The 23,373-nt window shown below is 35.2% G+C and overlaps 2 protein-coding genes across 5 annotated transcripts in view; both read right to left on the bottom strand.

Annotated features, from left to right (window-relative positions):
* Positions 1-645: 645 nt before the first annotated feature.
* Positions 646-8,454, bottom strand: LOC106079669 (ATPase inhibitor B, mitochondrial-like). 2 transcript variants are annotated; one of them, XM_056042919.1, is made up of 4 exons: positions 8,300-8,454; positions 2,900-3,104; positions 2,118-2,263; positions 646-1,063 (listed from the first exon to the last, which is right to left on the bottom strand). In XM_056042919.1, the coding sequence occupies exons 2-4, from the start codon at positions 3,098-3,100 to the stop codon at positions 970-972; spliced, it is 441 nt and encodes a 146-aa protein (XP_055898894.1). In that variant the 5' UTR covers positions 3,101-3,104; positions 8,300-8,454; the 3' UTR covers positions 646-969. The 2 variants fall into 2 exon arrangements, with proteins under 2 accessions (XP_055898894.1, XP_055898895.1); XM_056042920.1 differs by having other exon boundaries at positions 2,900-3,121; positions 8,300-8,432.
* A 3,976-nt stretch (positions 8,455-12,430) lies between these two features.
* LOC106064844 (nucleoporin NUP188-like) overlaps positions 12,431-23,373 on the bottom strand; it is a 47,469-nt gene continuing 36,526 nt past the window's right edge. For all 3 annotated transcript variants that reach the window (XM_056041315.1, XM_056041314.1, XM_056041313.1), the window contains exons 40-50: positions 23,170-23,277; positions 22,789-22,941; positions 22,049-22,186; positions 21,533-21,607; positions 17,622-17,749; positions 16,721-16,799; positions 15,806-15,940; positions 15,550-15,614; positions 14,913-15,042; positions 14,348-14,432; positions 12,431-13,061 (exon numbers count right to left, since the gene is read on the bottom strand). In XM_056041315.1, the coding sequence (XP_055897290.1) occupies positions 12,895-13,061; positions 14,348-14,432; positions 14,913-15,042; positions 15,550-15,614; positions 15,806-15,940; positions 16,721-16,799; positions 17,622-17,749; positions 21,533-21,607; positions 22,049-22,186; positions 22,789-22,941; positions 23,170-23,277 (1,263 nt within the window). In that variant the 3' untranslated portion in view covers positions 12,431-12,894. The remainder of the gene's footprint in view (positions 13,062-14,347; positions 14,433-14,912; positions 15,043-15,549; positions 15,615-15,805; positions 15,941-16,720; positions 16,800-17,621; positions 17,750-21,532; positions 21,608-22,048; positions 22,187-22,788; positions 22,942-23,169; positions 23,278-23,373) is intronic.

Genomic DNA, 23,373 nt, shown 5'->3' on the forward strand with positions numbered 1-23,373 from the left:
TTTGAAAGCAGTTTATCTTAAGATCTACAATATAAATTCAATATTATCAGAAAGCCTGAGATTATTTTTCACTTTAGAGACCTACGGTTACAAATGTTTAAATGCTGTCAAAAAAAAAGTCATTTAAATATTGCAATGTTTCCAGGTCTCAAGACAAGGAAAGGCTGCAGAATTTCACGTGGCTGAAAAGATTTCAATGTGATAAATTCTGATGCAGAAAAAGCCATTGTCGCGGGGGCAAGGGGTATTTTTTTTTGGTTTATTCCAATTAGACTTTCATTTGCACTAACACACAAGACAAACAGGTGAACACATCTACGTCCAGGGTACATTTACATCTGCATCTTTAGGTGTCAAAATTACCTCCCTTAATTTGCTATTACCAAGCTATAAATCTAGATCTAGTCCATTGAAATAATAATTTTCTTATTTAGAATAAAATCTACTGCAAATTTAAATTATTTTAAAACTTTAAAAAATGGAGACTTTCTTTATTTCTTCTCGGTGTCAGGTCTAAAATAAAACATTCATGTAGAATTTTATTGAATAATTCTCTTATACTGTTTTCTAATTTACAGCCTTTGATAATGAAGTGACATATTTTACTAAGGAATCTCAAAAAGACAAAATGAAATAAATCAATGATCCGTGAATTCGTTATAAATTTTATTTTGAAGAACAGTTCGACAAACATCTATAATCACAATCTACTATCTAAATTACATGCTAGATTGTAAATCTCTCTCTCTCTCTCTCTCTTACTTGTTTTCTCCATCTGTCACTATGTTCAAAATGTCCTTAATAAAGACCTAGATAAAAAGATGACTTTATAATCAAAAATCACACACAGACTACCAAATGGCTAGTTCTGTAGGCATGAATACACAAGTAAATAGCTACCAGGTTCACAGCACGTTTATAACAAAGTATAAAATACGGTTTCGTTCAATAGAGTCACGTGCTTCATGTCTAGTCTTGTTCAGCTATCTTCTTTTGAAGGGTCTTCACTTCCTGTTCCAAGACTCTAATCTCTTCTTCCATGTTGTGCCTGCTGCTAGTATCCCTTGTTAAATCAGGAAAACATAAACAAGGAATTAACAAAAAAAACACAACATATCTTTATTCAATTTTTGTTATGAGTCACTTTAAACTAGCAGTACCACGTGACAGTACCACGTGACATGACGTTTCTAAGTCTCAGGCGTTCCTTCAGCAACAAAGATTACTACGTCTTCTAAACCTCACGCAGAGAGCATGCTTCACGAGCAGGCTGGCAAGTAGCATCAAGAGCATACTTCACGAGATAAAGCTAATCACAGAGGCCTTAAGATGGTAGCATTAATAATTAATGGCAACCCAGAGCGTAGATGAAGCATACATTTATACTAGATGTCTCTAAAATGTTTGAAGAGTTTAAGCTGCAGCAGTTCAATGTACGTCATCTTACTACTGGTAAAAGGTTAGCCTGTTCTCTTGAGTTGAGATACACTAGATAACTGATACAATTATGTTCGCAATTTGTAAATTTATTTTGTAAATATATAACAAGTTTATTGAAGAAGTTGCTTTGCGGGCGTACTGTTAGCAATGCCTACGCCTTGCGCCGCCTCTGGCTACACACAGTACATTGTACACACACTTTTCAGACACATCACACACAACTCAATACAATCCCCACAATACTCCGTACAGTGCCCACACACACAGTCACATAGTGATACTCCGTACAGTGCACACACACACACAGTCACATAGTGATACTCCGTACAGTGCACACACACACAGTCACATAGTGATACTCCGTACAGTGCACACACAGTCACATAGTGATACTCCGTACAGTGCACACACACAGTCACATAGTGATACTCCGTATAGTGCATACACACATAGTCACATAGTGATACTCCGTACAGTGCACACACACAGTCACATAGTGATACTCCGTATAGTGCATACACGCACAGTCACATAGTGATACTCCGTACAGTACGCACACACATAGTCACATAGTGATACTCCGTACAGTGCACACACACAGTCACATAGTGATACTCCGTACAGTGCACACACACACAGTCCCATAGTGAACATGAACTAAAGCACAGAAGTCTTACTGGACATTCTTTAAATCCCGTTTCAAGCTGCTGATCTTAGATTCGCGTTCACTTAATTGCTTGCGATACATCTCCGTCAGCTTCGTTTTCATTTCTTTGATCTGTTTCTGCTCTTCATCGTAAAAATATTTCTCCTCTTGGGTAACCTAGAGAGAAGAACAAGTTTCGTGTTTTAAAACCTGTTTTCATGATGTGGAAGTAACCTGGTCCGTACGCTATAACGAAAGTTTGGTTATACATTTTCTTGCACGACAATTACAATGTAACAATTAATGAAATTAAATTTCTTTCTTTAAGAAAACTAATAGCTCCAAGCTTCGTGAAATCAAAAAGTCTATATATCGCTTTGTGTTAGGCTGCTCTTTCCATGAAATATAATAATAATATCCGTATTATCCTTTGTCTTACACTTTTGATATAGATCTAATTAGAAATAATTTTTATTGAACACACACACTTTTCTGATAAATTTCTTTAGTATACATGAGCAGCCTTCAAAGGGGGAAAAGTCACTATTTGTTTGTTTTTCTGTCACATTTAGACCTAAAAAAAGATTAAAAGCGCTCTGAAAAAAAAAAAAAAAAAAATTTGACAGCTCACTAGCGAAACTTTCATCCTTCAACAAGGAAGCGCAATATTGTATTTCATTTCTCATCCAAATTCGTCTGTGTTCAAAAATATCTAAACCTACCCTTTTGAAACAATGAGCCCACAAGGGCCGCCTGTGAGTTTGCGTAAAAAAGTACGAACTCAATATGTTACTTTTTTTTTGTTTTTATTACCTGTCTTTTCCCAAATGCTCCTCCAGCACTTCTGATAGCACCACCACCGCCGCCTCCTTTGCCTTCACCATCCCCAGCTTTGCCAGAGTAGTTGGTCCTTGGTGGAATGAGCGTGTCTCGGGGTAAAGCATGGCCCGATATCCACTTGGCAGGCTTCACCTTCAGGACACACGGTGTCACTCGTCTCAGAATGTGAAACATAGCTCTGTTAGAGGAATAGCTCTGTTAGAGGAATAGCTCTGTTAGAGGAATAGCTCTGTTAGAGGAATAAACTGGTCGGTCCACACAAAGATAGATAGGGTATATTTTGAGGAAACAAGGGTGGGGGTGGAGAAGTGAAAATGGATGATAGACCTTCGAGTTGTCCTGGTTCATCAGTCAACCAAAAGTTTAGTTTATCTACACAAAGTTGGTGTTCAGTTTAAAAGATTTAAGCTATTTGTGATGACATGCTTGATGTTAATGGTTTCTATGGTCACTCAGTCACACATCAATATATCAAAATCTAAATAGTAGGCCTAATTATTAAGCTACTAGTTTCAGTAATATGTAATAATTTATAAATAAATGTGTTACAGAAAGTATTTCAATTAATATTTTAACAAGACAACTTTCTAAAACCAATTTCTAGTATCATAATCTTCATTATAGACCTCCTCCTCATATTTGCACGAACTACAAAAGAAATTATTGCAACATCAGTTTCTTGACATTTACTACAGTATTATGATTTGTTTCTTCTGCATGCTTTCTTCTTAGTATAATAAATCTAAAATATCTCAAATTTAAAAAAAAGCCGCTTCCTTTCTCTTTAAAAAATACAGAAAGCTAAGCCAGATTTGGTTGTGTAATTAATGTCTTAATGTTAACTCATCTACACTGTTCCTAGAGGCTAGTACAATATAAATCTCATTGTCGGAACTATTTGTTTCTGTAGTTTCCCTTTTTAAAACAATTCCCCAACTATTTTCCTTCTTGTATGGTAACACTCTATCAATGCATTTACTCAGATCCAGGGAATCAAAGAGTAGGGCATATCGCGTCTATCAAACGTCAAGTGGTCAGTCCTTTGCGTTGTAACACACTCATCCACATGCCGTCCAATAGTGCATAGCTCTAAATATGGTGTAACGTTTTGGTCATTTTTATGAAATTAAAACCAAAATTATTTATACCAAATAGAAAAATTGTAATAATAAATCTATATATTTTACTTTCATAGGCACTTTCGGTTAATTAAAGGGAAACTCCGATGGTTTTTCAAATTTGATTTATTGACATATTTGAATTCTGCGTAAAAAGTTGTAATAGTAAACATTTTACCATTTTTTATTTAAATGCTTAAAAACATAATTTAGAAAGTAAATTCTTGACATCTCAAAAAAAAAACAAAAAAAAAAAAAAAAACAAGGTTACAATAGACAGTTCGTGTGGAAACACAAACTCAAAATCGGCCCCCGAAGAGGTCCACCAAGGCAGGCTTCAATATTTTCAGAAAGAACACCCAAATGAAATTATATCAAAGACAAATGAGAGATAAGAATGGAGAAAGAAGGTTAACAGATCTTGTGTAGTGCCCCAACGGTCCCGCAGATCAAAGGATAGGTGTAAGTGAATGTAAAGTTAAATGTGAACCTGGCCTAACTAGTTCCCCTTTTAGACCTTGTGGTCTATAGGGCAGATGATGTAAAGTTCATCTGTTTTTGTGGCCTACGGTTAGCGAGGGTGTCATGTAGCCAGCACAACGACCAACCGCCTATACTTTTCCCCAACTAATGTCAGGTACCCATTAGATCTGAGTGGACTCAGAGGCGCCCAAAGATTCCAAAGTTGAAAATCCCAGTCTTCACCAGGATTCGAGCCCGGGACCCCCGGTTCGGAAGCCAAGCGCTTTACCGCTCAGCCACCGCGCCTCCCCTGGCCTAACTGATGTCTTCTAATTGATCTAATTGTCTTGAAAAGGCTCAATCTCTTATTCAAATCCTCAAAAAAAAAAAAAAAAAATTTCCGCAATAAAAAAAATGTTCAGAAAAATGAAGTTTATAAGATTACTATTCATTTTAAATTAGGTCTAACTTATAATGCATACTAATTAGCTTTTTCTCTTTAAAAAACTGCTTGCATAACTGATTTTAAAAATTAGATTTTTCGCGTTCAGAAAAAAAAAAAGTAGCCGTTGCATCAGAACTTTGAATGGTCTAAAATATTGTGATGTCGAATTTTCAACATCTTTTCTAGTTTACGAGATCTAAACGGGACGGACGGACAGACGGACAATCGGACAGACATTTTGCACAAAACTAATAGCGTCTTTTCCCCTTTCGGGGGCCGCTAAAAAACGGGGTTCAACAATACTGAAAAGGAAACTAGATTTAACCAATCGTATCGCCTCATTCTTACAGGCTCTTGGGCTTAGTGACGGCCTATTCCAGAGCTATGGTAAAGTTATATATACATGTATAGGTAGATCTAAAGGCATTAAGATAAGAGTTAGAGTTTTGAGTTTAGGCACATCGGCACAATTTAGGCCATGTCGTGTCCGTAATCTAAGCCTCTCCCTTTCCCAAGAAGTAAATAAATGTGTGTCTGACTAATTCGAAAAAACTGGTCAGTGTAAGGCTAGTCGAGACTACGTGTAGTCGGTCATGACAAGACAACCAAGCGATAGTGTTTGTTGTGTGTTGAGTGATCTGGCGAGAAAATACAGACCGCCGTGGTTAGTCAAGCATGTAAATCTACTTTTAATACGCATTTTTTCTTTGTTTACAAGATCTTAGATCTAACTGCATAGACAAAGGTATGTTTCTTTTACGAGAATGTTAACTTTTCTGTATGGTCTCCCGTTATACAATAAGTCAATAGATTAAATTAGTAGGCTAGTGTGACGTCACATAGAAACCCGGTGAATGTCTGACTGTTTTGGATGCGCAGGAAAATTACGTCAGAAAAACACCAATTACTAAGTTATTATTGCAAATAAAGAAAAAAAGAATATATTCATGTAGCCTAAATCAAAACACATATATCAAAAATTGGCAAAACCATCGGAGTTTCCCTTGAAGTACTGTCATTTAATATATGCCTATGTACATACTTTTTATAAAAAGTACATTTGTTTCCGTTGTATCAGGGGCGTACTGGGTTTCAAAACCGGCCTGGGTATTAGGCCTACCATACGATCCGGCCCACAAAATGCTTTCCACCGCGGTCCTATCTCTTTTGCTGCGATGTGGGGTGAAGGGTATATGGGAGAAGGTTTCCTAGCTGTGGATGTGGATTACCAAATACGCTCCTGTCAATAATTTGTAACTCTTTAAAGTTCAGAAACAGCCTTTTTAGACAGCACTGCACTCTTTGCTCTCACTTCCATACAATCATCGCCGCAACTGTCATCGTCCTGTTTTTATCTATCCCACATTTTTGTTCAGTGTTTGATTTTGTCAGCTATATTTAGTCAATTGTTAATGACGACTCAAGTAAGTCAACATCAGCTTCTTTATTGTTACAATACATCACCGTTTTATGATCGGATGTCAAGCCATTCACTTGTTACAAGACATCACCGTTTTATGATCGGATGTCAAGCTATTCACTTGTTACGAGACATCATCGTTTTATGATCGGATGTCAAGCTATTTACTTGTTACAAGACATCACCGTTTTCTGATAGGATGTCAAGCTATTTACTTGTTACAATACATCACCGTTTTATGATCGGATGTCAAGCTATTTACTTGTTACAAGACATCACCGTTTTATGAAAGGATGTCAAGCTATTCACTTGTTACAAGACATCACCGTTTTATGAAAGGATGTCAAGCTATTCACTTGTTACAAGACATCACCGTTTTATGAAAGGATGTCAAGCCATTCACTTGATCGAAGGCATCGTAATGGAAAATCCCTATGCATATATTTGGAATATAAGGGTTAAAGTCTACATCCTAGTGGATTGGATATTGTTTCTAAAGCGTGGATTTTGCGAATTTCCCTTCGTGAACGTAATCATCATAAGATTCGGCAAGGTTTTTTTTAAATCGGTTTTTGCCAAATTGACGAGGAACAGATCAGTAATTGTACTACACTTCTTGATAGAGGATTCCCAAATTTCTTCTCCTTCTTTAGGCTTCTTTTTCTATCTATGTTTTGCTCTACATGAATTGTGATTTTGTTAATGTTTCAGAAACGGCCAAATTTAATATAAAGATAAATTTACATGCGGCGAAGGCGGATAAACACCGATGAAGGTGTTGGACCAAATCCAACAGGACGTCCAATGCCCGATGCATGGCAAGCAATTCAATGCAAAGAAACCAACTCTAATTGGTACATGGAATGTAAGAATCCTGAACCAATGAGGTAAACTGGCCCAGCTTTTAAAAGAATTACCGTCTGGACATCCTTGGGATCTGCGAGATGCGTGGACATCAAGTGGACAAATAACCAATGATGGCAAGACCATAATACCAAGATATGCAATGATATGGAGTCCAATACGAGGAAAGCGCAAACAGGAGCGTCCTCGTATAACTTGGTGCCACACTTTCATGGAGGACCTCAGAGCAGAGGCTTCAGACATTACCATTGAGAGATATTTATGGAGCTTGCCGCCCAATGCGCCGAACGGCGCGTGGGGATCTGTCTAAATAAGTAATGATTTCGTAGTGACCAACCCAGAAATATAATGCCCACGTGATTGGACAAGCAGTCTACGAGTCAAGTTCAGTAACAGTGGAACTACAGACCACTATATACTATATTACCTCATAACATCGGGAGATTCGTTATGTTTATACTAACGCAACTATGATAAAATAAACATTTAAAAAATATAGATCGTATAATGTTTGTTAATCTCTTAGTGTGAATCTCTTAGTTGTCATATCAGAAGAATTTCTAGACGCATATTCACATTGGCATTGCACACTAGACTCTAGAATGTCTAGATCTAGATATGTATGTGAACTATGTGGTGAAATCAGTTCAAGAGATGTCATGTTGACATGAAGTTTACCATATATCTCTAGAGCTACAGCCGTTTCATTCTGACTTATCTTATATGATACAGACGTTACTTCCAAAAAGAAGATGATTACGTCCTACGCGTTATGCATTTAGTCATACATATTAACCAATGACCTAAATGTGCTACTGTGAACAACATTTAGTGTAAAGAGTGGTATTGGCCTGCGAAAGTCAATCACCACTTTAAAATACTGAGCGGTGAGCGCAGGCTGGAGAGAAATGCAAAAATGAATAACTGCACTCTTCCTAATTAAGATAGTCTAAATTTTCAGACTCGAAAACACGGTAAATAGTAATAGTCTGTATATAGGCTAAGTAAGAGCTACAGTGATCTAAATGTGATTTTAAAATATTTGAAAGTAATATAGTAATCACCTGTAATTATTTTTAGATCTAGTTTATAAATTGAAAAAAAAAATCCTTTTGTCAATATGTCGGATGAGATAAAAGAGTCGTCCTTTCCTTTCGAAATGGTTTAAGTGCGCTCTCAGGCAGAAGTGACTATGTTGAACTGGTTATTTTTAGCTTTTAGATCTAGATCTATCTATTGGTGCGCAAAAATTAGGACGAGTAATGGACCTCATTCACCAATCGTAAACAAACAACATTTAGTCACGTGATCTTATTGATAAAACAATGAAAAAAAAAACTGTCACGTGACAACCATCATGAATTAAACATGAGATCGTAAATTATATAGAAGAGATAAAGCACCACGTGGCTAAATGTTGTTTGTTTACGATTGGTGAATGAGGTCCATTCCTTTTCAAACTACACTAACAATGTAACAAGTTTGGAGGTGGTGGTGGGGGGGGGGCGTTCATTTTCACTGATCCCGAAAGTGGAACAACCGCTATTAGTTTCATGTAGTCTGTCTATCTGGAGTATGCCCGTCACGTTTACATCTTACTAAAAAATTATGAAAATCATATTATTTGGCATCTTGAAAAGCTTGGATGCTATTTTATGAAAGCGATAAGTTTTCCGGTAGATATCCACTGAACCATATCTTTACAGAAATAAGTTCATTGGGTACTTCTGAGTATTAACAATTTAAGTTTAATAATAATAATAATAATAACAATAATTGTACCTAGTCGTATATGCTAATTGGAGACTTGAACTCTCTGTTCATGTTCTAATGGTATTAGGGAATAACGAAAACGTGTACTTTCCCCCCCTAGTATACGGATGAACTATACAGGTCGCAGGTTTGCGTAGTCGCGGGCACGTTGCCCTGCCTCATCGTGGCGCCCGCGTGGAAACGGCCATTAGAGGAAGTGGCTAGGCTAAATGGGTAGCAACACAAGACTCCCGTGGGGATGCCCACGGGTAGACGAGAGTCCACCCATTGTACGGGCGGGATTGTAAAAAAGTCCCCACGAACACGTCCCACATCCATGCGCTGTTCCTCAAAGAGACCGTTACATCAATGGCGGTTCCCGCACAGCTAGCTTGGTACAACGAAGGAAAATGGCGGAGGCTCCCGGTGCCCTCGGCCTTCGGCCATGTGCAGCCAAGCATGCGTCGGGGCCAAAGGCATTGGAAACAGCAATGCTTTATATAGGCATTGACTCGGGTCTCTCTCAAACAGAACTGTGTTCTCACAGGTTTTTTTTTTTTTTACTGTTTGGCGTCCAAAAAGTTTTTTTTTTAAAATTAGAGCTCGAAGAGCCTTCGGCTCAGCTCTTGGACATCAACAAGGTTTGCGTAGTCACGAGCATGCTACTCTGCCTCATCGTGGCGCTCGTGTGGAAACGGCCACTGGAGGAAGTGGTTAGGCTAAATGGGTAGCAAAACAAAACTCCCGTGAGGGTGACCACGGGTAGGCGAGAGTCGACCCATTGCATGGAGCGAATTTGAAAGAGAGCCCTCACGAAACTGTCGAAAATCCATGCGCCGTTCCTCAAGGGACCGTTACTTTAATGGCGAGTCCCCCACGGTTAGCTTGGTACAACATAGGAAAATGTCGGAGGTTCCCGGTGTACTCGGTCTTCGGCCATGTCTAGCCCATGCGCTCGGGGACCAGATGCATCGGAAATAGCAATGCTTTACATAGGCATTGACTTGGGTCTCTTCCAGACAGAACTGTGTCTTCACACAGGTTTGTTTTTGTTTACAGTTTGAGTTTGACGCTCAAACAGGTTTTTTTTTTCAAACTTAGAGCTCGAAGAGCCTTCGGCTCAGCTCTTAAGACGATCAAACGGTTTGTGTAGTCATAGAAAGACTGCACTCATCCTTGATCTTCGGAATCGAAGACATTGCCTTTATTATTGTGGAATAAGAAATGCACCTGTATGAGTATTTGATTAGGTTATGTATATGTAAATTATGGTTCAGTGTTTTATGTTTATTGCTACTTTACTATTTAGTATTCTAGTTTCTTTGTTTTCTTGACTTGAGAGGATCCCAGAGAACGCTTTTGATTGTTATGTTTTAAGGTTCAATAAAATTTGAGTTTTATGTTCCGGTTATTGTTTGTGTCTTATAAAAAGTTTGAACACGTTATTTCTCTTATCTTATATAATACAGACGTTACTTCAAAAAAGATGATTACATCCTACGCGTCATGCATATTAACCAATGATCTAAATTCTGCAAAGTCACTGGTTTTCCTGGCTAGCTCAGGCAACCCATTCCATGCTCTAATAGCACTAAGGAAGAAGGAGTATTTGTACAAAGTTTTCCTAGAATATGAAACGAGGAATGTGCCTTTTTCTGTGTCTTTCTGGGTATTTTATTAAATTTTGTTTTTGTATTGTACTAACAATAAAATAAAACTATGAAACTTATTTTCATAAGCTCTTTGTTGGCATATTGGTTAGTGTGTTGGCTTAAGGAGGCTTGTACTCAAAGTTCGAATACAAAGTTGCACAGATGTATTATTGTTAGTCTAGATCTGTTGCAAATTCAATTACACAAGTGATCCAAACAATAGTTACAATTACAATGAATGTAAAGCCTAAGCTTTATTGTGGGTTCAAGCATTTAAAGAAAAAGATTTTCTCGTTTTTAAGTGTACATTTTGTTATTGTAAAAAGATTTTCGTATTGTGTTGTACAAATGGGTCTAAGCTACAAAATATGATATTTCTTTAAAGCGGACTTCTCAAGAGATGGTCTTATGTAGCTATATAGTGTCAGAAACTTGGGTGGGGGTGGGGGGGGGGAGACATAAATAAACGTTGTGTTAAGTCCAAAGATTTTTCTTTTCGTATTCTACTTTTACCTTACGAGGCTTATCTGCTATCAACTTAAAAGCTTTATTTTGAGAGTTATCAATGCTGATAGCAAGACATGGGGAGTATCTTTTGATTTGTGTGATGGAGTAGGCTTACTTTTGAAGAAAGTCATTTTGTATGTGAATAGTGTTCAGATGTAGCATCCTGTTGACCTTAACCAACGTCTTGCCTACTTATTCAAGTGTCTTAGATTGTAGATATATATTATAGAGTTCATTTCAATCCCCACTACGAGTCATTATCTAGTCATAATGAAGTGCAGATCTGCATTAGACACAGTACAGATACTAGGAGCTCACATTCACACACTAGATGGCACATGACAAAATGATTGGAGGAAGAAAGGTCACGTGTTCACACACCCTAATTGTCATAGCCAAACCTACTCATGAGGGTGAAGGAAAATGTTGGGTTTACCTGTATCATGGGCCTAGCTGGGGGGGGGGGGGGTGGCGCTTCATGGTGGTGCCGGAGTTTAGTGACTGATCTTTTACTTTAATTTTGTTTATTTTAGGTGAAATTTTAATACTAAACCATCACTTGCCCTAGCACAGCCAAGAGGATTTTGAGTTTAAAACCCCCTACCAAGGGATTTTGAATTGAAAACCCCCTACCAAGGGGTTTTGAGTTTGAAATCCCATACCAGCTTACCGGGGGTTTTGAGTTTAAAACCTCCTACCAGGGAGTTTTGATTTAAATCAACCTCTTCTATAAAAAAAAAATGCAAACGACAATCCCCAAATTCCAAGAGCACATCTAAGGAAGATTTTTTATTTTAAACCCCTCTCCAAAATTTACGATAAACCTCTCTTCAATATACTGGGTTTGAAGCTAAAAATACCTCTTCAATATATAAAAAAAAGCAAATTATGCCCTCAAAATGCTATGAGCGTAGCCAAAGGGATTTTTATCCCCCCCCCCCCCCCCCCCGAAAAAAAATCCTGGCTACGCCCATGACTCGTATTATATTTTTGTAGTGAGGGAATTGAAAATAATTAATGAAGAAATAACCAACACAAGTATTCAAGACATTTAAATGCAGACCTAATGGATAGAAATGAAGGTAGTTGAAGGCTATAAATGATAGAGGAAGCAGGTGGCCTTAGGGGACTTCAATCAACCTCAAGCTTAGTAAAAATAAACATTTTTTAAAAAGTTAATTGAAATTTTGTATATTTAACATTTTGAAATGAAAAAAAAAAGTTTCTCTCAAATGAAACAATTCACAAAAACACTTAGATCAAATAGAAAGACCATAGTGTAACTAGTCTTATGTAGCAAACATTTTATTTTCTGTAAGAATGCTTACAGCACAACAATATCAACAGGCATTCCAATTGACATTCCATTCTACAGTCAAACAGAGCTTTCATTCTCAGCATTCAGTACAACAGAATATACAATGAACTTGATGTAAAGTAAAAAAAAAAAAATAAACATCTTGATGGTTTGATAAAACTTGAAGTTTCCATGACCGTTTGAATTGAGCATTACAAATCTATTTAGTAACATGATCAGGTACTAAGTTTTAAATACTGTAGACTTGAAAAGTAAATAATTACTGTACAAATGTTTAGTGTTGCTCAAAGGTTTATTTTAGATTGGTAGATTTAAATATTTTAAGGTTTGCAGTATGTTTCAGAGTATCAGAGCTTCTGATTTTGTAGATTCAAAGCTGCAAAACCCAAAATGGAATCTGCTGCTACTGACACATACTATAGCCCCTCTATCACTTTAAAACTTTTTGTACAAATGCCTGGACCAGTCGAATGTAGGATGGGTCTTGGGGTCCAGTCAGGGTTTGAGAAACTGACCGGCTGAGTTGAGGTGTTGATGGAGAGGCAGTAGACTGTGTGCTGGCAGTAAGAACTCCAGCGCTTGTTGTGGTTGGAACCCCTGCCAGAGAGATGAAAACAAGAGCTCAGACAAAACAAATCAGTTTGAATAGGAAACTAACTGAATGTCTCAATGTCAAACTTTACTTCAAACATGTGAATGAGGTCAGGTCACAATGTCTCAATGTCAAACTTTACTTCAAACATGTGAATGAGGTCAGGTCACAATGTCTCAATCTCAAACTTTAATTCAAACATGTGAATGAGGTCAGGTCACAATGTCTCAATCTCAAACTTTACTTCAAACATGTGAATGAGGTCAGGTCACAATGTCTCAATGTCAAACTTTATTTCAAACATGTGAATGACGTCAGGTCACAATGTCTCAATCTCAAACTTTACTTTAAACGTGAATGAGGTCAGGTCACAATGTCTCAATCACAAATTTTACTTCAAACATGTTGAATATGATTCTATTGTTCACTGTAGGACAGATAACTGATTTAGTAACTTACATTCTGTATGCCTTTGAGCATTTTTTTATATTCTTCCTTTATTTAACTTTTACTGGTTAGGGACTTTGCTATGGCATATTCAAGGATGGTTCTGTAAAGTTGTTACTGCTGAAAGTGGTCATGGATGTAAGCACTTCACTACCTATAAAATACTTTCAATAGCATGCATCTCAAATAGCCATTGACAATTAGTCCAACTCCTGGCCTCTACATGTGTCTCAGTTCTTGGGTCAGGCGGAAGTGTTATCACTACCAGGAGAATGAGCAAAGGAAAGTAACTGGTGAATAAACCAGTAAGCTTCATGTAGGAGGGGCTCGTGGGAAAGTTTTGGGAGTTAATCCTGAAGAAAAAATAGCCAGTGACCCTTAGACAATTTGCAGCCCACAGCGCTACACCCTGACAGAACTTGTGAGATGCTGATCCCAAACTGTGTGGACTTGGCACATTCCTTAGGACAGTGTGGAACTGCTGGGTGGGCAACATCATTGTGACCACTGCTAATTCCCAAGCATTCATCTCCTTTCTATGAAATGATCTATAGTTGCTTTGCAAATCGAAGGAGGCCATAGATAGTAGTCCAGGATTAAAAATGATATCTAAAACAAATTTTAGAATTATAGCCAATGTCATGATGTCTAGGTAAAGAAAAAGAAATGTGATGATGCATTCAACTGTTAGAGAATGCTACCACTGATCTGCCATAAGATAGCATCACCCCACATGGAGATACATATCTATATACATATAGCAACATTTAAACAGCAAGCTGACAAGTTTTATTAAAGATCTTCAATATTGAATTTAGGAGAAAATAAAACTAAGGAGACAAACCTGACTGGTGCTGGGGAGGTGTCAGTGACAAGGATCTGTCAGCACCCCGACGTAACTGACGATGTAGTGGAGACAAACAGGAATTCTAGAATGTGTGAAAAAAAAACGAAATAAAAAATTTTAAAGCTGAAAGTTGTTCCTGTTTCTTTTTGTACAGGTTTCACAAACAATGATCTTTGAATTTCTGCACATCTAAAGAAATGTGTGGGGAAAAAGAAGTGTGGCCGAATGGCATAAACTTGGCTACCTAGCAATGGGGGCTTAAGTTGAAATCCCAGTGCATGAAGTCAACATGGAAACTTTCTCCCAGGTATTTATCCCAACAGGTCCACAAAAGAGATGAGACCAAAGCACAGTGAGCAGGCTGCAGCAAGAAAGAGCTGCTATATAAGAGTGATCAACAACAAAAAAAAGTGTAGCATGAGCTTTCATATTCTTAAATTCTCCTTTAAACACTTTTTTTCAGTATAATGAGCTGTTAGACATTTTGTTTTGTTCTTGTTTCTAGGAGCACAATGCAATTTAGTGTCCTGGTGAGTCCTTAGCAATCAAAGTTAACACTTACCAATTCTGTGCCCAACTCTCGTTTTAGAAACTGACAATCTCTAGCTGCCAGTTCTGGATCCCGCAGATACCTGCATGCTTGAGACATGAGTAGATCCAGGGACAGTTCTAACACCAGATGAACCACATTTCTAAGGGACAATCATACAAATATTTATAATTCAGACAATTGTTAAGAAACATGAGTCAAAGGATGATTAAATTGAAATAAAGGAGAGAATAAGAGAACTCAAGTAATATATCATCAATAACAGAGTTTTAAATAAGCCGAAGCGCTGGAGGGTGAAGCTCTCAAAATTCTGCACTAATTTAACTTGCCTGTTTAAATTTTGACACATGGAGAATTGTTTAATTTTAGATCTACAACAAAAACAACAACTGTAACTCCAACAATTTCTGAAATACCAGGTGCTAATAAAATTAGTACTGCCATTCTGTTATCCACAGACCAGAATTACTTTAAGTTTGGCATTGGGGATAGAGTGGACCAAAGCCGTTGCATATTTTCTCACTAGTGAAGTTTCTAAAACCTAAGTTGGGCTCATTTCTTTTTTGTGTACTTGTTTTTTTTAGGGATTTTTGAAAATGAAAAGATTTAAAATGAAATGGAAAATAATGTTCAGAAACAATGATCATACTTGGATACTTGAGATGAGTTGGCATCCTCAGGTGAGCTTCTATGTGGTGATAACTTAGTGTCATTCTGGCAGCGATTAAAAAAAACACATTATTATTTAAAAGCTAAAAACAAACTGAATTGAAAAGATAGAAAAACAATATAACTTTTAGGTTTTTGTTTAACTACCTCAATGCACTTGCATTGCAATACAAACATTTCTGCAGTTACAATTTCATAATCTAACCAAGTATCTTCTGAAGGAGAGCAACACTCACCTTAACCAGATGTCGAACACACACATTAACACAGTTTATCAAAGTGCCAAAGGTCAGTCCATTTCTGTCTCCATCTAAAGAGGGCGTTCCAAAGCCAAGACTTAGTATTGGTTCCCAGTCAGACACATCAATACCCTAAGGGAAAGTTACACATTTTATATCAGACAAATAATAGTCCTCTAGCTAAAAAGCTAGAAATATGTAATTAAATGTTTAAAACAATGGTATCTTATATTAATTTTTGCCAACTATTACTGTCCAAATATCCAATTACATCACTTAAATTTAGTAGTACTCAAAATGGTGTCTGCTTAAAAAAAAATAATTGGATAGCATGCAGAAAAGAATAAGTGATATCTTCCTAAACAGGTATTCAAGATATCAAATGATTTATGTCGAATAAAATTTACAAATAAAATGACATATAACTGCCTAAATTAATAACTATGATTCCGGACTAAATTTTATGGGTACATGACATTTTGGCCTGAGAGGTTTTGACCATAATTTATAAAATGTTAGTGATATTACAAAAATTTCACATCAAACTTACATCCCAAATCTAATGGACAAAAATAACTTTTGTTCTTTATATAAAAAAATATGTTTGAACACACACACAAAACATACATATGTATCATTCTTTTAAGGACATAATAAAATCAAAATAGAAATTTTAAAACATTTCATGCCAAAACAAACATGGCACCAAAACATACTAAAAAATTTTATTATTGTTAATACATAATACTATTCAAGCATTGAGTTCTCAAAAAATTAGGAACATGGCTTGTAGCTTGCCTATCTCTGAGTACAAAATTGACAACACACAAAATATGTCTGAATTTTTATGCACAAAAATCAAATTAAAAAAATCAAACTAATCAAGTCAAAAGTACAGATATGAAATCTCACCTGGTCACAAAGAACTTCTGGCAAACTAGGTGTGAAATATTTCAAACAGAAAAGACACTGGCCAACCAGTTTCAGCATACTATAAAAAATATATGAGTTTATGTTTAGTGATATATGTACCAATAAACCAAAGCAAAGCTAAGACATATATGTCAATACCAGTTTAAAAAAAATTTAGACTGCTCCATCCATAATTTTAGTGTAATATCAATGAGATATAATATCTAGGGGTTAATTACCAACTTTAACCCTTGTTAGTATTAATTTCAGTCTGCTATATCAAAGAAACTCAGGTTCTCTAAATATCATTTGACTAGTTGAATATACTACCAAGTGTGACACAACTCAGGCATATTTCTTTGGTGTCAGTTCTGACATCTGAACACTTAACACAAAGTTCATAATGAGACCCAAAACACACTGACTACTTTCTAAATAATAATAATGTGTTTTTTTTTTTTTTGTTGCTTTGCTTTGAAAACAACAGAACACATTTGGTACCAGTTTGAGCGGTTAGCAAATATTCTTGTGCTAATGACCCTGTCAAAACTTATGAAACACAATTTTTAATGTGCACTTTAGTTGAAAACTATCAAAAGCTAGACAAGATAAAAAAAATTTAACACAAGAATATAAGATACAAGGCATTAAATATAAGATACAAGGCACTGAATATAAGATACAAGGCATTGAATATAAGATACAAGGCATTGTCTTTATTTCTGAAGTTGCAGGATGAGAGTAAAATTTCCCATGACCTAGTTGTGACCTGCATATTTATACTGCAAACAAAGTCGTTCTCTGCAGAGCATCTATTTAAATTTTCTTTTTAACGTCTGGGCCTGTCTTTGGACAAGGAATATAATTCTACAGGTATAAAAGAAAAAAAATTCTGTAGTACCTGTTCTGTGCATCCACCAGTTTACCAGTTGGTTGTTCTACATCATCCAATGAACTTTGGTGCTGGAGATAGGTTGGTGCCTGCAGCAATGACTCTGCTTTGCCAGCACTGTCCTGTACTTTGTGATGCTAGAAACATAATAATCCAAATCAATTGACTAGTTAAGTGGGTAATACTTTAACTATATATTAAGCAGCACTATTGTATGTCCCCTTTTTACAAAGACATCAATATCTAACGAGAGAGCTCAGCTGAACTACAAGGGGGTAGAACATTCCACCAATCTGGGAAGTCGTGTTAGCAAAGATGATATAAGAACTCAAGCAATCTGGCACTCCAAAGGGCTGTCTTTACAGTACACAAACGTTAAGTCAGTCCTTTTATTTGGTTCTGAGATATGATGAGTCCCAAAATCAAATATGAAAAAAAAACTTGATATCTTTACCAACAGTTGCCTTTACCAGATACTAGGAATTAGTTAGCCCAAAAATATATTTACTGTCCACTTTGTGAGAGAGAACCATGCAGAAACCAATAACCCAAGACATTAAGAAGTAAAAATGGAGATGGGTAGGACACATCTTGCAAAACAACTGGAACCAATGTTGCCAAGCAGGCACTTGACTGGAAAGTTCAGGGAAAGAGGGCAAACCAAACCTTGAGGCAGTCAGTCATCAGGGAAGCTGAACAACATGGGAGCAGATACAAAATGTTGATCAAAACTGAGTTTGGTGGAGAGAAGAGGTCGCTGTACTATGAAGCAATAAGCCATTTAGAAAGACACACCATAGATTAGAGTTTTAATGTCTAATGGACGAGTTACATTTGGCCTTGTAAAACTGTTAACTAAACTAACTAAATTAACTTAACTAACTAAAGTATACAAGTCATTTTATTTTGTGTGTATGAGGTCTAACTGTTAACTAAAAGTATACAAGTCATTTTATTTTGTATGTATGAGGTCTAACTGTTAACTAAAAGTATACAAGTCATTTTATTTTGTGTTGTATGAGGTCTAACTGTTAACTAAAAGTATACAAGTCATTTTATTTTGAGTTGTATGAGGTCTAACTGTTAACTAAAAGTATACAAGTCATTTTATTTTGTGTTGTATGAGGTCTAACTGTTAACTAAAAGTATACAAGTCATTTTATTTTGTGTTGTATGAGGTCTAACTGTTAACTAAAAGTATACAAGTCATTTTATTTTGTGTTGTATGAGGTCTAACTGTTAACTAAAAGTATACAAGTCATTTTATTTTGTGTTGTATGAGGTCTAACTGTTAACTAAAAGTATACAAGTCATTTTATTTTGTGTTGTATGAGGTCTAACTGTTAACTAAAAGTATACAAGTCATTTTATTTTGAGTTGTATGAGGTCTAACTGTTAACTAAAAGTATACAAGTCATTTTATTTTGTGTTGTATGAGGTCTAACTGTTAACTAAAAGTATACAAGTCATTTTATTTTGAGTTGTATGAGGTCTAACTGTTAACTAAAAGTATACAAGTCATTTTATTTTGTGTTGTATGAGGTCTAACTGTTAACTAAAAGTATACAAGTCATTTTATTTTGTGTTGTATGAGGTCTAACTGTTAACTAAAAGTATACAAGTCATTTTATTTTGTGTGTATGAGGTCTAACTGTTAACTAAAAGTATACAAGTCATTTTATTTTGTGTGTATGAGGTCTAACTGTTAACTAAAAGTATACAAGTCATTTTATTTTGTGTTGTATGAGGTCTAACTGTTAACTAAAAGTATACAAGTCATTTTATTTTGTGTTGTATGAGGTCTAACTGTTAACTAAAAGTATACAAGTCATTTTATTTTGTGTGTATGAGGTCTAACTGTTAACTAAAAGTATACAAGTCATTTTATTTTGTGTTGTATGAGGTCTAACTGTTAACTAAAAGTATACAAGTCATTTTATTTTGTGTTGTATGAGGTCTAACTGTTAACTAAAAGTATACAAGTCATTTTATTTTGAGTTGTATGAGGTCTAACTGTTAACTAAAAGTATACAAGTCATTTTATTTTGTGTTGTATGAGGTCTAACTGTTAACTAAAAGTATACAAGTCATTTTATTTTGAGTTGTATGAGGTCTAACTGTTAACTAAAAGTATACAAGTCATTTTATTTTGTGTTGTATGAGGTCTAACTGTTAACTAAAAGTATACAAGTCATTTTATTTTGTGTTGTATGAGGTCTAACTGTTAACTAAAAGTATACAAGTCATTTTATTTTGTGTGTATGAGGTCTAACTGTTAACTAAAAGTATACAAGTCATTTTATTTTGTGTGTATGAGGTCTAACTGTTAACTAAAAGTATACAAGTCATTTTATTTTGTGTTGTATGAGGTCTAACTGTTAACTAAAAGTATACAAGTCATTTTATTTTGTGTTGTATGAGGTCTAACTGTTAACTAAAAGTATACAAGTCATTTTATTTTGTGTGTATGAGGTCTAACTGTTAACTAAAAGTATACAAGTCATTTTATTTTGTGTTGTATGAGGTCTAACTGTTAACTAAAAGTATACAAGTCATTTTATTTTGTGTTGTATGAGGTCTAACTGTTAACTAAAAGTATACAAGTCATTTTATTTTGTGTTGTATGAGGTCTAACTGTTAACTAAAAGTATACAAGTCATTTTATTTTGTGTTGTATGAGGTCTAACTGTTAACTAAAAGTATACAAGTCATTTTATTTTGTGTGTATGAGGTCTAACTGTTAACTAAAAGTATACAAGTCATTTTATTTTGTGTGTATGAGGTCTAACTGTTAACTAAAAGTATACAAGTCATTTTATTTTGTGTGTATGAGGTCTAACTGTTAACTAAAAGTATACAAGTCATTTTATTTTGTGTGTATGAGGTCTAACTGTTAACTAAAAGTATACAAGTTATTTTATTTTGTGTTGTATGAGGTCTAACTGTTAACTAAAAGTATACAAGTCATTTTATTTTGTGTGTATGAGGTCTAACTGTTAACTAAAAGTATACAAGTCATTTTATTTTGAGTTGTATGAGGTCTAACTGTTAACTAAAAGTATACAAGTCATTTTATTTTGTGTGTATGAGGTCTAACTGTTAACTAAAAGTATACAAGTCATTTTATTTTGTGTTGTATGAGGTCTAACTGTTAACTAAAAGTATATAAGTCATTTTATTTTGTGTTGTATGAGGTCTAACTGTTAACTAAAAGTATACAAGTCATTTTATTTTGTGTTGTATGAGGTCTAACTGTTAACTAAAAGTATACAAGTCATTTTATTTTGTGTGTATGAGGTCTAACTGTTAACTAAAAGTATACAAGTCATTTTATTTTGTGTTGTATGAGGTCTAACTGTTAACTAAAAGTATACAAGTCATTTTATTTTGTGTGTATGAGGTCTAACTGTTAACTAAAAGTATACAAGTCATTTTATTTTGGGTTGTATGAGGTCTAAGTATTATGAAGGTTATAGTTTAATTTGAACCAAAATAAAAAGCAAAAAGTTTTATTCCAATCCAGGTGTGGTATGCCATGACTATATGTACGACCAAATAAAATGACCATGCATTATAACTGTACATGTAATATAGTGGTGTTGAAGATAAAATAAAAATGTGATTTCATAAAAATTAAACAACCCAAAGAGTACAATGTTTTCTATCATTTAACACAGGCCTGCACAATCTATTTTTAACTAGAGGTCATATCTATTTCAATCATGCATGTTACTGGAGGCATCACTGCAAAAGAATCTTCAAATCCCATGGGAAATGAGTTTCTGTGGCTACTGTATGCACTGTGGACAGATGTTTTGAAGGGCCATAATTGTACTGCCCCAGAGACAGCAGATGGCCCACAGGCTGTAATTTTGGAAAGATTGATTAAATATAATGAGTTAGGATGAAAATAAACTTACATCTAGTAGGAGCTGTAGATACCTGGGTCTGATCATCAAAGCCACATAGGAATGTACTAAATCCATCAATGCACCCTGTCACAATAAAATATATTTTCTCTAGGTCACATAACAATCACTGAAGCAATATTTGCAGAAACTATTGCAAGGAGACATATATATGTAAAAGCTAAATCTATATTTTTCCTATACAATAAATATGAAACTTCTTAAGATTTTGAAATTTCTCACAATGTATAATGGAAATATATTTTTGATAGCACTATTTCCCATTAGTTTTGGTTTTGTTTTATTAAATTGGACATTCCTTCAGAAATGAATAGAATTACACCCTAGCCAAAACCTTGATTGGAACTCTGGCTGGCTGTGCAGGAATTCCAACTAGGATTTGTCTTGCTCCAAATATATTGACTATGGACGAATGAATATGTATGTTTGAAATACTATGTTGACTAGTTCTGATTTGATTAGAAATGCTCCAATAATAATAATGTAAAAACTGGGCTAATAGCTCACCATTAACTTAGCCATGACATTGGGTAAGTGAAACCTCCACTGCTTCTGATAGACACACAATTGTTTTATAAAGTTCAGTGTAGCTTGTGCCTCTTGTAGTACAGACTTACTCATGTTCATACTTACAGATAGCAAAGACTGGATGGAGCAAAACAAAAAAATCATTCTATACTTATTAGCCTATATATGAATGTACATTAACATTTATACAGTACATTAACTCAATCAGGGGATTTCTTGGATATGGTCACTTTGTTATAAGCTTTGATCATAATGAAAGTAAAGGATTCTAGCCATGAAATTGTGAGGCTGCAAAAGGATTCCAGTTAACACCTACAAAGACTGCATCACAAATGAGGAATAGAGATCACAATGATGATCATGCTGACCTGCTGGCCATATGATAACAAAATTTCTTATAGACTCACAATCCAATTATGTGCATTTAATTCAAATGACCTTTTTTAGTAGCTTCCTTGGTTTCGAAAGATATAATCTTTGGACCTCTAGTGTTTTATGGTTGATGGTATATTTTGTAAGCATAAAACACAACACTTTTAAAGTAGCTAATTAGCATTTTAAAAAGGGCAAACTTTATTAATAAAGAAATTTAAAATAAAAGAAATGTAACAATATTGTTTAATTAACATTAAAAAAAAAAAATACTTTCTTTTCAAATTCAGTTATTACATGTAAATCATAGTCTAAAGCAGAGTTTACAATATATTCACTAAACCAACCTGCTGCATCCTGGCCTGGTGAACTCCAACTATATTGAGGGCATCCTCCAAAAAAGAAAAACCCAATACATAGAGCATGACAGAAAATAAGTCAAGACTAAGGCAATACAATGAGTGCCAGGTGACAGTTAATGAACGTGAGCTGGTGAACGCCTAGTAAAATAGAAAAAAAGAGATTTAAATTTTAACTATGTGAGCTGATGTTATGAAAAGTTTGGTAACTCAAATATTGAGGTGGGGGGTGGGGGGGGTATATAACATTTTAAAATCATCAAAATATTCTTTTTTATTAGTGAAGATGTGTCCAATGACAGTAGCCTAACTTTGGTAACCTTTTATAACATTAGATCAAAATTGTAGTTGTCAAAAAAAGTGACATACTTTAGACAAAATGTTCCTGGGTTGAAAAGCATCCTCACTGGAGTAACATGTGGTCAAAACTAAACATAAGTGTGAGGTCACGTTGCTATTCAGCAACATATTGGCACCCTGAAAACATAGTACATTATTTTCAATGTATACTCAGATTCTATGGCATGATATAATTTTAACATTTTTATGCATTTGTATATAATGGAAAAATAA

This window comes from Biomphalaria glabrata, chromosome 9 (assembly GCF_947242115.1).
Source record: "Biomphalaria glabrata chromosome 9, xgBioGlab47.1, whole genome shotgun sequence".
NCBI lineage: Eukaryota > Metazoa > Mollusca > Gastropoda > Planorbidae > Biomphalaria > Biomphalaria glabrata.

Coding starts and splice junctions, on each gene's coding strand:
- LOC106079669 (XM_056042919.1), bottom strand. CDS start 3,100: ATGTTTCACATTCTGAGACGAGTGACACCGTGTGTCCTGAAGGTGAAG. Junction 2,264..2,899: donor GAGCATTTGGGAAAAGACAG/GTAATAAAAACA, acceptor TCTTCTCTCTAG/GTTACCCAAGAGGAGAAATA. Junction 1,064..2,117: donor CGGGATTTAAAGAATGTCCA/GTAAGACTTCTG, acceptor TGATTTAACAAG/GGATACTAGCAGCAGGCACA.